This window comes from Nannospalax galili, unplaced genomic scaffold, assembly GCF_000622305.1.
Source record: "Nannospalax galili isolate Female #2095 unplaced genomic scaffold, S.galili_v1.0 scaffold205, whole genome shotgun sequence".
Taxonomy (NCBI): Eukaryota; Metazoa; Chordata; class Mammalia; order Rodentia; family Spalacidae; genus Nannospalax; species Nannospalax galili.
The window spans coordinates 935,008-951,003 of NW_008353921.1; the positions used below are offsets into that span (position 1 = coordinate 935,008).

At 41.0% G+C, this 15,996-nt stretch overlaps 1 protein-coding gene across 6 annotated transcripts in view; it reads right to left on the minus strand.

The window, feature by feature from the left end:
• Ptprt (protein tyrosine phosphatase receptor type T) overlaps positions 1–15,996 on the minus strand; it is a 1,217,152-nt gene that overhangs the window by 122,952 nt on the left and 1,078,204 nt on the right. For all 6 annotated transcript variants that reach the window (XM_029554985.1, XM_029554983.1, XM_029554981.1 and 3 more), the window contains one exon: positions 12,554–12,702. In XM_029554985.1, the coding sequence (XP_029410845.1) occupies positions 12,554–12,702 (149 nt within the window). The remainder of the gene's footprint in view (positions 1–12,553; positions 12,703–15,996) is intronic.

Here is a 15,996-nt window from a genome sequence, read left to right on the forward strand (position 1 = left end):
TCCAATAGAGGAAATTCCCCAATTGAGGCTCCCTCAACCCAGGTGTGTCAAGTTGACACTAAAGCTATCCAGCACACCATCCCTCCATCTGTCCATCTATACATTCATTATAAAGAGTTTGGGGAATCTCTTTTGTTGTACATACTGTGCTACATATGGAGAATACAGTAGCAATAAGTCATAAATGTCTCTCTCTTTTGGGAGCTTCTACATAGAAGATCTTAAATGCAGTTGAAAACTGAGGCCAACACTAAGAAAAAATGGGGAAACACAATTCAATGACAGTATTGAAAAGGAGAAACAAGTTTGATAAGGAATAAGGCGGCTGAAAAAAGAATAAATGCATGGATTGAGAGTTAAAAGAGCCAATTAGGGACTGGAAAATGGTTTGAGATGGGTCAGGGAGTAAATAGTTCAGGCTTTGTGGCCAGGTGTTCTCTCTGGCAACTATTTAACTCTACTATTACAGCACAAAAGAAGCCGTAGAAATATGTAAACAAATAGGCATGGCTGTGTTCTAATAAAAGTTTAGTTTGCCCTCCACGTCTTAAATAGAACAATGGCATAAAGATCCTGAGGTAGAAGGAACACGGCAAAGTTAAGTGCTGATCGAGGACAGTGTGGCTGAAGTTTTCATAAAAGGGCAGTGAGATGCGAAAGGCTAGGAGATGTGAACAGGACAAGATCTGTACATATGCTCAGGATATGACCTTTGGTCCTTATCCTAATATTTATCTTGCAAAAAGTTCCGTGGTTGTTATGGAAAAACGGACTATATAATGACAAAGATGGATAGAAGAATTCTTCATGGACTGAACCTTATTGAGGTAAGAGACGATGGTGATGGGCAGAGGTCGGGGAGTGGATGTGGAGAAAAGTCCATGGCTTCTAGATAGAGTGAAAATACAACGTAATCAAAACTTGGTGTGGAATTGGATGTGGGAGTCAGGATTGAGGAACATGTCGTGATTAAGCTACACTATAGCTCTGCTGAATGCATATTTGCTATTATGGGGAATTGAAATTTTATTTCAATTCCAGCTTCTATGTCATGAAGAAATCTCAAGTGGCTGGAAAGGCAAAAGGTAAATCCTCTTAATAGAGATGTATCGTATGGTTAACAAACTCGGACAGTCTCTTTCCCCGACACCATTCTTGTGGCAGCTTCTGACCTAACATCTACCACATGTATGGAACCATGCCCCTGGGGTCTGTGTTGTCTATTATTTGGCCCCTGTGAGACTCTACCTGCCATGTCCTGCTTGTGCCACCAACAGTTACTATTTTGACTAGTGGCATCTCCTGCTCACTTGGTATTTGTCTACTCTGGAGCAAGCCTTTATTTGAGATGCTTCTGATTTCTGCTGGTGTGGGACAGTCTCTTACCCTCACAGAGGAGCCTTCCACTGAGAGTCAGCCGAATAACTAACCATCATGAAATCCTCCTTCACAAACATGCATGAGATAGCACCAAGAGATGAAAAGAGATGGAAGGAGAAGAAAATGCAGTGAAGATGTGTGTGTGTGTGTGTGTGTGTGTGTGTGCGCCCATGTGCCTGTGTGTGTGTGTGTGTGCCTGTGTGTGCATGTATAACCCTTGCCCTTTGCTGTTTTATTCCAGTTTCTTCAGTGCTACCTCACAATCTTCGTGGTGGCCAATCATGACCTGTCTTTCACTGACTTTATAAAGTATTTAGATCTGCTCCCAATCAGTAATAAGACTTGAAGGCCCTTGTCAGAAAGTTAAATTTGAGGGCTGGGAAGGTGGTTCAGTTGGTAAAGTGATTGCCTTGCAAGCACAGGACCCGTCTGATCACCCAGAACCTATGTAATAGAAGCATGGTGACACATACCTTTTCCAGTACTGAGGAGGTGGAGACAGGTACATCCATGGGGCTCACTGGCCAACCAGCCCAATCTACTTGTAAAATTCCAGGCCAATAAGAGATCCTGCCTAACATATTCACACACACACACACACACACACACACACACACACAGATGGACAGTATCTGAGGAATAACAACTGATGCTACCCCCTGACCTCCATACACCCATGCACACACATCTACCTGAACACACACCTGCAACTGCACACATAGGAACACACACACACAAAGAAAGTTCAATTTTGAACGTGGAGGACCGTCCCTCCCCCAATATACACATACAATCTAGGCTGAAAAGATGATTGTGAGATGACCTAAGCTATTTGCTTCTTCATAGGCTGAGTTCTATTTTAGGACTGCAGTGGACTACCAGAAAGTTTTATAATTGGACCATATTTACACAGCCCCTTTCATAGCCCTGCTTTAATTTAATTAAATTAATTTATTTTTGGTTCTTTGGGGACAAAATCTTCCTGTAGCCTCAGCTGGTCTGGAACTTGCTATATAGAACAGGCTGCCCTCCATCTCATAGAGATCTGCTTGCCTCTGCTTCCGGTGCTGAGATTGAAAATGTTTGTCACCACCTCTGGCTCATAGTCCTGTATTTGAACCATGTGCCCTCAACTGTTAGTAGGTGCTTTTTTAAAATAGCTATTCCTATAGGCAAATTTTGCTGCCTGGTTCTTTTGTTAACTTGATGTATGGCCCTAGGCAATGTGTTTCATCACTTGGGATCTCAGTTTGCTTATGGCAGGGTCTTTGGTCACTTTATGAGCAAGATATAGGGAACAGTTATATTCCCAGGCCAGGCTCTTCTGGACTTAAGTCCCCATATCCAACTGCCTCCCCTTCCTGACACCTTGGCAGTCACTCAGTAGGACCGCGGAACCTAATAGCTGACATTTAAACTCTGCCTTTTGTGTTTCAGATCTGGTCTCCTCCTGGGTTCATCAGCTCAGAATCATCACTACCCACTCTGAGTGAGAATAAACAGGAAGAATGAGCGTCATGCTAAGGCAGGGTGTTCAGTGGTCAGAGCTTGGGGACAAAAGGAGCACCCAGTAAAGATGAGGTCAGGGAGATGGCTGGGGGAAATGTGAGAAAGAAGAAAGTGAAGCAAAGAGTGCTTTCAGAAGGGGCTGTTGACGGGTCCATCCATAAACTTGCTTCAAACCCAGTCGCTCTCCTGGGACCTGTGTGATCTTGATTATGTTACTTCCATTCTCTGAGCCTCAGTTTCTTTAACCCACATCACACAATTATTGAGACTATGACATGAAATGACACATGCAAAGTGTTTTGTCCAGTAATTACTCACGAAATGTTAGCTGGTAGAATTGTCCGTGTTTTTAACTTATCCAGGTTTTGAAGGAAAAAAAACAAAACAAAATAAAACTGGTCTTTAAGACTTGGTTTATTCTGCTACCTAGCAACTATGTATTTACATCTCCAGCATCTCTCTTCTTTATCCCTGATTACTTTAACGAGCACTTTCTAAGGGCCCTGTTATGATTCGGGACCACCTGTGAAGTGCGGAGAATTCTATTTTCTTCTTGAGAGGCAGTGGCCCAGCATAAATTGTCAGGAGCAACTTCAGCTTTGTTGCTTCACAGAAGTTCCTTTGAAAAGGAATTGGAAAGGAACGACTGGTTCAGCTTCACAATGAAAGTGAAGGTCTGTTGCCGATAGTGTTGTCTCTACTTCTCTGCATCGGAAAGATGAAGCTAAACAACCCAAGGAGCTTCTGAGGCTGGGATCCAGCACAACAGAAAGACACCTAGCACTGGGGTCACTCTACCTTTCAGGTAGGTTAGCCTTGGAAAGTGAATTTACATTAGCAGGTTCTAGTCACCAATGCAGCCGCATCTCAGCCCACATGCTTTCAGCATGTGCTCTGGCTACTTCCAAGCTGTTGACCCTTTCACCTGGGACAATCCCCATCTCTCCCTCTAAATGAGAATCCATCTTCTTATACAGTTTGATAACTCATTTAGGCAGAATTAAATACATGTTGAGCCTCTGATTGGTGTTCCTGGGATACTATCCATGTTTTTCCTCTATCACTTACCCACATTTATTGAAACTAACCCACTTACAGGTCTCCTCGTGGAGCAGAGTAATATCCTTGAAGGCAGAGACTGTGTCTTATTTATCTTTACAGTCCCTACAATATTTCCCCTATAGCTGACATTCAATGAATATTTAAAGAAACACCTCAGCTACTCCCATAATGAGGAGATGAAAAGTATAATTTGATTTGAGAAGGTTCCATTTGTGCAGAAATCAGATTTGGGGTGGGGGAGCATATGCAGAAACTACTAGAAGACAAACTACTAATGACTTTACAGTACGTATAGTATTTCAACCCTTTGAAAGAGTCTAAGGAACAAGCGTTGGAATGGTCACAGTCCCCTAATCTACCCCTGGTTCTGCTGGTGGCTCAATGAGGGACCTTTAGAAAATTCCCTGGAACTGTATTCTCCATCTCTAATAAGAGGAGGCTGGATCAGATGATACCTTTTTACTATGTTGACTGTAACATTATATAGTTCTTTTGAGTCCAAAATTCTTCTGAGCAACCTGTCATAATGAAACTCCTTTAAGTTTGTGGGAGACAATTCGACCGTTTTCTTAAGGGCTACTTAACATTTCCATTCCATTCTTCCGAAGAGTAAACAATTCCATTCAACTCTGCATTGCCAGGAGTTTAATAAGTGTGTCCTTTATCTGTCCGTCAAGTGGATGATTGCAAAATATTCAATAATCCCTGTAAAATATTCAATAAAACTGGAGGTGGCAAGCTTGTAACATTCAATTCTCCTCCTAGATTCAATTTAATCCTGGAGGAAGCAGAGAATATAATTGTTCCTGCAAACAGAATTTTTGCACCTTTTTTTTTTTCTTCTGCATTCCTCTGTGCAATGCTCCTCTGAGCTCTTGGTTTTGCTATATGACTCATCTTTACTTCACCTTGGAAATTTCCACTCCTATCCTGACTGAGCTTTTCCACTGTTCAGGGAAAAGGCAAGGAAAATCTCAGAGATGGTTGAGAGGGAACTCCAGATGGGGTGGGGGAACCCTTAGTCATATTGACAGATGTTAGCAGTCTTTAGGTCCAATATTACTGACAGTAACATCCTCTTGAAACATCCACCCTGGGGAAGAGGGTAGTCAGAGCTTTCCTACCCAGAGCATCTGTAATTCTGTTAATATAAAAGACAACAACAGCACAGGGGGAACAAGAGCTTTGGAGTCTGACCGACCTTGGCTTTACCTTGAACCAGTGATTTTCAAACTTGAACTTATATTTGAATCACCTGGAAGGCTTGCTGAATGCACTCATTCCTAGTCCCTAACCCCAGAATTATGATTTTAGATGGGCCTGAGAATTTGTTCCTAATGAGTTCCTAGGAAACACAATGGTATTCATCTGAAGACAAGGCTTTGAGAACCACCACTTTGAATGGATGATTCAATGTCTATGGACCTGAGTTTCCTTAGCTATAAAATGGGCATAACATTTTTCTTTCTTTTTAAAAATATTTTATTTTTTATTTTATGTGTATGAGTGTATTGCCTGCATGTATGTGAGTGCACTGTGTCATGCAATGCTGCGGAGGTCATAAGAGGGCATTAGATTCCCCTGGAACTGGAGAGTGAAGAACAGTTCATAGCTGTCCATGTGGGTGCTGGGAATCAAACCCGGGTCCTCTGCAAGAACAGTCAGGGCTTTTAACCGCTGAGCTATCTCTCCAGCCCCAATAACATTTTTCTTATACAAAGCAATAAAGGAGTGGTTTGGCTATGGGGTCAGAGCTATCAGACAAACAAGGTTTGAAGTCTAGCTCTGGTATTTAAAGCTATGAAGTTTTAGGCAAGTCTATTTTTTTTCTACTATTTTGAAACCAGGTACCTCATCTTTAAATCAGTAGTTATAAATACAGCATTAACTTAATCTTCTCAATATACTAATGAGGTAAATAAGTATGCATATCAAGTGTTCACTATGCAAATGGGCATGTAACTAATGTTTGAATAATGTTAACTAGTACCATAAATATGATTACTGAATTTTGCTTTCTGAGACTCCAGATTGGGAGGATTAAATGATGTCATTGACTGACATAATCAGAAGTAACATATGACTCAGTAGGCTCAACTCTAGGAAGTATAAACAGTAGAGATGAAACACAAAGTCCTTCCTTCTCTTGGCCCTGAAAAGTTATCTTGGGCCGAATGTGGCAGCCTTGGCTGAGAGCTATGGTGGGTATTTGAACATTAAATTAAGCAGGAGCAGTGGATTCTGAATCCAGGTTTAGAATCCAGAGTGAGGGTGATGGCAGCCCTTTGAACTCTGATTCAGTCTGTTGTAAGCAGTCATGTTGTTTTGAAAACTACTCCTTGAGTATGGACCAAAAAGAGACTGAAAAGCCAATTGGGGTTTTAGCAGATTGAAAGACTGAAAAACAGAAATGTATTCTGACGAAGGCTGAAGGCTGAAGTGGGATTTTTTTAGTCTGTAGGAAGGATCTAGGTGCACAGGAAGACACAATCAAACAGTTACATAGCTGGGGTGGGGTGTGGGTGCCACAAAAAGAGAAAGACTGATTCCATTACCTTATGCAACACCAGAGGGCAGACAAAGGCCAGCACTGGGTTGCTGATTGATACATGCTGATGTGCAAAACCAGAAATGATTGAGTTGAAGTTACAGGGAACAGATCTCAAGTTAATAGAAAGCAGAATTCACTATGAGAACAGTAGCAGGGTCTAGAATTAGATTAATCTTAATATAAATTCCAACTCCATTACTGATTTACTGATTCAATGACTGAGTGATTGACTGATTCATTCATTCATTCCATTCATTCATACAAATCATCAGTGAGTCTCTGTTGGCCGGACACTTGGGCAACAGTTAGAGTGTGCTATCAAGGTTCTTATCAGGAACCGTGGACGACCCAGAACCAGACTTAGGATTTTAGATTGTCTTAGTGGTAATAATGTCATTTATAACACTAGGGTAAAAATTCCTACCTAGTCACCCTGTTCTCAGGACTATATATAATATATGAATAGTATCCAGTAAAACAACAGACCCAGAAAAGGTCCCCAACCAAGTTAGCCATCATCACCAACACACACCGTTAAAAGAATAATTAATTACCCAGAGCAGGACAACTCATTCATCCAGCTGGCTTACCTTCCTCCTAGGAGAGTTAAGGCACCTTCCCAAGGAGCTTACCACAACCCCATCCAACATTTTAAAGTCTGGATCTGTCTTCTCTATATGAATTTATTTAGTTATACAATATGTTCCTAAAATAAATCAAGCTACATTTTGCCTGGTGCTTCCTTCTGCCTGCCCTACCTCTGCTGAACCATCCTATGAGGGAATCAAGCTTGAACATTCTCTGACTTGTCCCCAAAGAAACTCTTTTATGAGTTCTCTGTGCTGAAGGACAGGGAGGTGCCTTAGGCTTCAGGGCTCACTTTCATCATCAGAAGCAAATATCTCCTGAAGCATTTTTGCTTGGACTGAAGTGAACCAGGATAAAATGACACCTGAATACAAGAGATGAAGAAGACATAAGCACAATACATAAGGATATCACTTGGAGAAAAACCCAGAAAAAGGTGGAAAGATTACAGGAAAAAATGACCAGCCACAAGGCAGCAAGAGCAAAATCAGATTAGTTAATAACTGTGGTGTTTCTTTAAATGGAAAACAATGCACATTGTTTGATCTTGAAATGTGACATATACTCCTGGGTGTATTTTGGTCACAGAGTCAGAGAAGAGTCTTGGTGTTCTCTGTGCAGGTTGCTATGTCACAAAGTAAGTATAACAAAGTTGTTCATCGTGCCTTCTTCCTCCCTGCCCTGTTGTGAGCTGGGAGCCAGACAGACCCTTGTTCATTTCTACTCTGTATCTACTCACAGATTGGTCAAGTTTAGCAGTAATGAAGGAGACCACTGATCTAGAGTCCTGCTTTCCTAAGGATCTCCTAGAGGGACAATTCCTACAGAACCTGCCTATGAGAGCATCCATTGGGTAGGTGCCTCTACAGCAGGAGTTTGGGTGGATAGAGGGGATTGGAAGAGGCACAATCCTCCTCAGCAGGGCCATTTTATCTTTGTTATCTTTTCTCTTTCGCCCATCTCCATTGTAAAGAGAATGACAAAGATTAAAGATAAGGACTCCTGATTTGGAAAGAATGTGTTTTAGGATCAGGGTCTTCAATAAGATTCTTTATATAACTTAAAAATATTGTATTTATTGTTTTTATTTTATGTGTATGAGTGAGTGTATTGCCTGCATGTGTATAAGTGCACTTTTGTAGTACAATGCCTGTGGAGGTCAGAAGAGAGCATAGGATACACTGGAACTGGAGACAGGAACGGTTGCTATCTGCCATGTGGGTGCTGGGAATTGAACCTGGGTCCTCTGCAAGAGCAGCTAGTGTTCTTAATCACTAAGCCTTCTCTCCAGTCCTCTTCATATACCTTTAGGAAGATGTGTTAATATATTAAGTGGATCAGTTAACTGTTCAGGAATAAACAGATGTTTTGGACAGGGTTGTTGTGAGGCTGGACTGAGATGGTAATCACAGAGCCTAGTACCTTATGACAATCTCACCGACTCCATGAAGTACCCAGCTACAGACGACACAGATACAGTGACAACTTTTGCTCATGTGATGGAAAATTCACCTGGTCCATCATTGGGAAATGGAGCTTTGTCACTGCAGCATCAAAGACCTGACACAATGAAACTGGTAATGTGCCAGGCTATCCTTTGTGAAATAGGAAAAGAATGCTTGGTTTGAGGATTGGACAATTCTCTTGGGTATCTAAGCTCATCTCTACTATTTGAATTTGGGCATATTTACTTTAGTTCTCTGAAATTCAGTTTCTAATTTACAAAATGAAAATAATATAGAACTTACAGATTTCATAGGAAGCTTAAGAGGAGAACTTACACAAAGCATGATCTAGTATACAGCAGGTATCCCCCAAAATTACCTTCCTCTTTGAGTTTTTGCTACTAGGAAGCTCAAAAGACAGATTGAAATTTAAAAGATAACAGCTTGTGTATTTAGATTCAATTATAATATAATTACATTTTAATGTAGTCTTGTCTTGACCTTATTGTTTTCATTTATATTTTCTTGAACCTAATTATTCTTTTCTAAAAAACTATTATTTTATTGAGGGTGCTCTCATTGGTTATTTCCTTAAATATTTTACAGAACTAGTTAGAGAGACTCTGGTGTCAGGAAAAGTGGATCCTGATTACAACTTGTTAAAGGATGCAAAAATTTGCACCCCAGTTTCCCCTTCTGTAGAACAGGAAGACTATTAAGCCTGTAAGCTATCTTATGACACATAAAGAGGATCTATTATTTAAATGTTTTGCAGAAGGACATGATAAAATACAAAAAGTTAAAATTTAAATGTTTATCTGGGGACTGGAGAGATGGCTCGGTGGTCAGGAGGGCTTGCTGCTCTTCCAGAGGACCCGGGTTATGTTCTGAACACCCACACAGAGCAGTTCACAACTTCCTCTAACTCCAGCTCCAGGAATCTGACTCCCTCTTCTGGCCTCCACTGGCACCTAAGCATGCACACACACACACGCACGCACGCATGCATGCACGCAGTCATGTGCAAAGGCACATGCAAACACATTCACGTAAATGAAAAATAAATCTTTAAAAAAACACCCAAATAATAATCTGTGATGTGATGCCCAAATTTATATTATCTCTATGACTACTCCCTTCCTCAAACTGCTCCTGACTTAGCAGAGCTCTCGATGGCCCAAATGTCTGATGATCTGGAGATGAACTGCCTGTGCTCATGAGACATGGAAAAAGCATTACAATGCAAGCATAAAAACTAAAACAGTGTTAACTAATGGTAGCCAGCAGACTAGCAAGTCTCAAATGCCCTTTGAGAAGGGGAGAAGCCAGGCCCCCGTGTCATGGAGATCCAGCTGATATTTGTTTTGAAGCATTTTTGTTCAGACTGAAAATGAACAAGAAGACACATAAATACAAGAGATAAAGGAGAAGACATAAACACGATATATAAGGAGAGCGCTTGAAGAAAGATCCAGAAAACAATCCCTGTGAGCAAAAGATCACAGAAAAAAAATTACAAGTACACAGGCAGCAAGATCAAAATCAGATTACTTAATAAAAGCCAGTGTTTCTTTAAATGGAAACCAGTACACATTGTTTGTCCTTGAAATGTGATGTGCACTCCCTTTTTAAAGAATGCCTAAGCACTCCACAGCAATGGCTCATATCTGACAAAGCCCTGTCACCCTGCAGTCCCAGAGGTCGCTGTTCCTATACAATAATGGGAGGCTCCATTGAATAGATGTTGCGGAACATAGCAGTCACTTGTAACAGACAACCACAGAAAACAGACCTATGCAAGAAGAGGCAGAATTTGAATAAAGCAAGGGCCCACCTGCTCAATAATAAAATAATTGCCCAAAGCACATTCTCCTGTAATCTTTTCTGATGGAACAACTGCTCTCCCGCCCTCCCTCTCTCAGTGCTGCTTCAGAATTTGCACATCATCTCAGTCCCTCTTAAAGACACCAATTCAGAAGCCAGACAGCCACTTCCCTAATGTCACGAAAATAGATTCAATTTTACATACATCAGGGTGATTTCAGAAGCAATTTCTACATCTCCAGTGTAAGCATTACTTACATTTTCTTCCCCTTCAAATCTCATTCCAGTGGTTCCACAGGGCATTTTAAAAGGTACCTGATGCATTTTAGGGCATTCAAGAGAAAAAAAAAAAGTCCCCAGAGTGTGTTTATAGCTGCAGTTTGAAAATACCAGATACATAGAAAGAATTTTAAAATAGTCAATAATTCAAACATGCAAAATTTCATAATAATCAACTGTAACAAGTCAATTGAAATTTGTTTCTTCTGTCTTTTATAAAGGAATATCATTAAAATGAATGTGTGCATACATGCGCATGTGTCTTTATGTATAAGTATCTATTAACGTAAAATATGGATACCATAGCCATCCAATCATTTGGAATAACTGGCCTTGATCTTTAACACACCTGATTAGATTTCATTTGGTTTTCTTCCCCTTTCTTTCTGGTTAGTGAAGATCTGTCTTGGTCCTGGGCATTTTTACCCTGAAGGTCTAACTTTTGGTTCACAGTGAAAACAGAGTATTATTTCCCTTTGAAATCCAAGAAGTGTCACCTAGGTTGTTTCCCTGTGTGACTAGAAAGCTTGAGACTAAATCTGCAGTTTTAGGGTCACAGTGATTGCCATGCTTTTTTGACCATAATCTTTTTGGCATTTGGTGTCTTCCTGGGACAATTTTACAATAGGAGAAGAAAAGTGTGAACACGAGCCTGGGATTTACAGGAAAGGTTTGGTATGAGTAAGTTCTAGCAGGCCAGTATTTTCGGTCAGCTAAACTTACAAATGAGCTTCTCTGCTCTCGGTTCCAAAGCAGAAGAGGCACTGACAGTTCAGTGCAGCTTAGGATGGACCTTTCTTCAAGGACATGCCAAGTCCCTGCCTTGGATAGCTTCCTTTGCACCTCCCCTGGTCTATAGCAATACTCCCCTTTCCAAGTTCCTAGGAAATATATGGTAATTCATCTGGATTAAGGATAGAAAAAGGTTTGACTGCATGGTTAAGCAGACCACATATTCTCTCTGATCTCCAGGAAAAGCAACAGTTAAATATTTATTCATAAAATACTCAGAACTGTCCAAGGTTTGGGAGACACAGCTTCCATTCTGAACATGGAAACCAGCAGCCTTGGGACTTTGGAGAGGAAGCTCTTTACGGCTTAGCTTCCTAAGTACTCAGAACAGAGACAGTAAGAATCCATGACTCCTCTACCTTACAGGATAAATGTGAAATAGTTTTGAAAATTTTAAGCCAGTAACTTCAGTGTGGTATGCTTTTTGCCTTAAGGGCACAGCCATCCTCCTCTGCCTTCTTTGTACCTATTATTATTTTTGACCACCTGTCTCTGTTTAGGTCTGTAAGCAATTAGAATGTTCCCATTTCCATCTGCTTAGGGATAGTTTTTTGTATGTGTGGTTTATGCATATGTACATGCTCATGTGCGTTTGTGCACGTGGTAGTGAGTATGCACGTGTGTGTACTTGCAGATGTGTGTGGACATGGGTGCATGTGCCTGTGGAGGCCAGAGGTTGATTTCGCCTATCAGCCTCAATCAATCTCTGCCTTAATTTGAAAGAAGGATCTCTCATTGAACTTGGAACTCACTGATTTGACTAGACTTGCTGGGCAGGAAGCCCCAGGGATCCTCATTTCTCTACCTCTCCAGCGCTGGGGTTATAGGCAAGTGCTACTGGGGCCAAGCTTCTTCTGTGGGTACTGGGGATCCACACTCAGGTCTTCATGTTCAAGCACTTTATTGACTGAGCCACCACTCCAGCCTCAGATTCTTACATATTCTTTGTACTTCAGGATGGGCTGTGCCAAGGCTTTGCCAGAGAGGAGCTTTATTTCTGACATCCCAGCACAGCTTCCCAATTCCATGATTTACAGCACTGGGTTACTCTGAGGGATCCACAGCAGAAGCACCACGGCTGAGATGGACCAGTATCCCATTTACCTTAGTTGATTTGACTTACTGAATCCATTGACGTCCTGAGAACTAGAGGAGAAGCCTTCATCATTGCGGCTGGTGCTGAGCTTGGTGGTGGGTTTGTCAGTTGAGGCCACTGGCCCCATCTCCCTCTGGGCTCCGCTCTGTGTCTCCTTCTGTTTCTTAGCCAGCTTCCTTTGGGACATGTGCAAGGGAAAAATCACAGTCAGATGGTTCCAGTTACATAAAGGATTGGGAAGATGGATTGCTCTCCTTCCTCATTTCCCCAATTATTAACACCATATTTGGCTCACTCTACTGAAGCAGAGGCAAGACGGGCTATCTCTAATGTCAGGGCTGAGTAAACCCAAGGCCCCCTGAAGCCAGTGATCACTTCCATTTACTAGGAAATGTGAGACTTAGGCTGTTTTACCCTTAACAATGGGCACATTCTATACTTGAGCTTATAATGGGAAATCAATGAGAATTTATGATGCTTTGCCCACTTTCCTTTTAGAGGAAAAGGTCAGGATGTCCTTTCTGTTCTCATGCCTCTGAACTTGATTGGAAATGGAGTTTAGTCTTTCCTCAGTGAATGACTAATGGAAGAGTCCACCAAGTAGTAGTGGGTTGAAGTAGAGATTGGTGGTTGGTGAAAGTAATGGCTAGTTTCTAGCTCAAAGAAAAAAAAGCCAACATTGGACTTGGTTCATACCTATTCCTATAAGGGCAAAGGTTCCTGAGAAGCAGAGGGGCATTAATAATGGCAATGGTGTAGAGTAGCAGTTCTTGAACTTTGGTGTAAATCTGAATCACCTGAAGACTTAAGAAAGCACCCAGAGGCCCAGACTCAGGACTTCTAAATAGCCACCAAGATGTAATTCTGACATCAATCACTGGAGGTTAAGCCTCCTTTGGCATGGCATGCGTTCATAGTCTACATCTGCTACCTGCCCTAGGTGGGTTTACTAATCTCTGTAAGTCCTGAACTCTTCTGCACATTGTAGAAAATAAAAGGACTAGCCTCATACAGTTGTAAGGATTCAATTAAATAACACATACAATACAAAGATCACAGACCCTGGTATGTAATGAATGTTCAACACATGGAAGTTGCTATTATATTACCGCTAAGTCATCTAACCACATTCTAATGTTCCAATACCCTCCCCCACAGCCCCACTGTGGAATTTCATCTCTCTGAACTATATCAAGGAATAGACATTTTGATTCTTCTTCAGGGAGCTGAAAGGTTAAATGCTCCTTCTTTTATAAATTTAAAAATCTATTTCATTTAATTTTAACTGAAAGGTCTGAGGTATTTCATAAGAGTAAAATATATGATTGCCCTTCTTGCATACAAGTTATCCAAATATCTTTAAAATGTCATTGCGATCCCTATGGGTTTTCCCAACATATATACATCTAAGTATAGTCCTGATATTCTTATCAGATGAAAATCTATGAGTTAAATTAATAACCCAAGGATAAATTTCTCTGAGTCTACTGTTCTACTCTTCACAAGACCTGGCTTTAAATTCAACCTTTGTTATACCTATCTCAATCCATAAAGAATATGTGTCCCAAAGAGGTCAAATTAAGTGTAACAGAAGGAACAGATTTTCTGATCATGAACTAGGCCATTTCAAGAGCTAATGATCTCCCTACCACAGAAGTACTAAAGGATAAACCTGGATATAGAAGTATCTTAGAGGAGTTTATCTAAGACCAACTCCAATTTGATAGCCTACTCCTACAGACAGACATCCAATACCCTGGTGTAGACTACTGAGAATGATGGATGGCATCTTCAAATGACATTAATTTGTGAAGTCTTTATTTATAGAAAGACTACTGACAAAGTGCCCAGGGGACACCAAGATATAGCAGAGTGACAAGAGAGCTGTTTGCCACTTATAGGTCCAAAGGGACAAGCAGAGGAAGCTGTAACCAGAACCCCTAAGAAGAGAGCTGTGAAGAGAAGGGCACCTGGACAGAAACTGTGGTTTTCTCTTGAGGGGGCTAGCTAGTACTAGATGAGCTCACAGGGAGGCAACCATAGACAAAACGCCCCGATTCCACCCTCCCCTTCTACTCCTCTCATTAGCTGAACCTAATTAAGGGCCAAAGATGTGAAAAGACAGAGTCCTTTGATGGAGTCCCTGAAGAACACGTTCCAGCAGCTGGGAAGCACGGCAGAGGAAGGGAGGAGTTGAATCTGGATCTAAGACTCCAGACCAAGAAGAGAAAATCTTTTCTATTTCTCATTTGGCGGTAGTTGAAAGACAAATGCAGCCTACAGTGGAATATTTCACTTATTTATTTATTCTTAAAAACTGGCTTGAGGAAGAGAGGGCACTCAAGAATAGGAACATTATCTTTCAGTCGTAATGCTTGGCCATAGGCAAACTGCTCTACAGTGAACTATTCTAGGTAGTGGGAGGAGCCACAGAAATAAAACACTGGATCAGTCAGGCCCTTTATCATGATCAGCAGGCAATCAACTGGCAAAGAGAACGTCAACAAAAGAAAAATGAGTAATTCTGCAGCTGATGACATTTCAAAATTTTATTCTTCATTATCAAAAACGAGTGTGTTTAAAAATGTATATGTGACCTTCTTAATCATAAATTTGAAAAGATATACAGTAGATCTTTTGCCTGTATCCAAACTCAGCTCACAACATCCTGGCAGGAAATTTGATAAGAGAATTAACTTTAGAACTACAAATGAGTGTGTATCAGAGGCTCTCATATTTCCGGGGTGGGGGGCAGGGGGCAGAACTCTGAGCCAATCTCATTCCATTCAGGAATAAAATACCATGGAAGGAGTTGTCTTAGACACAAATTGTTGTTTTCCAAAGAAATGGTCTCTCTATTTCTGTGAAAAAATGGAATTTTATTAGGAATGTTTGAATAGAGGTTAATATCTATATTTTTTTAAAAAAGAAAAGCTGAGGTTGGAGAGATGGCTCAGTGGTTAAGAACACTGACTGTTCTTGCAGAAGACTTGGGTTCAAATCCCAGTACTCAGTCATGGTTTTGACAACCCTGTGTTCATGTTTTGGCAGTAGATAAACACAGCCCAAATCCCAGTACTCAGCTGAAACGTACTGCATGTTCATGGTTTTGACAACCCTGTGTTCATGTTTTGGCAGTAGATAAACACAGCCCCAAAGATGGAGTGGAGAAAGTACGGAGGGAAATAAAATTCAGAGTCACAGGTAGAGGCTCTACCTCCATCCTGTCAGAATTCAAAATGTAAGTATTAAAAATGCTCTTACTAACAGAAAAATTGATATTTATTGTCATCACCAAAGAGTTTATCTCTCCTCTCCTATTTTTTTTCCTCAGAGGGAAAAAACTCAAACCTGAGAATATTCAAGGTCTTCAAAATTATGGTCTAGGATGCCAGAGAGATGACTCAGCAGCTAACAGCACTTAGTGCTCTTCAGGAGGACAACTATCTGTAACTCCAGCTTCAGGGAAT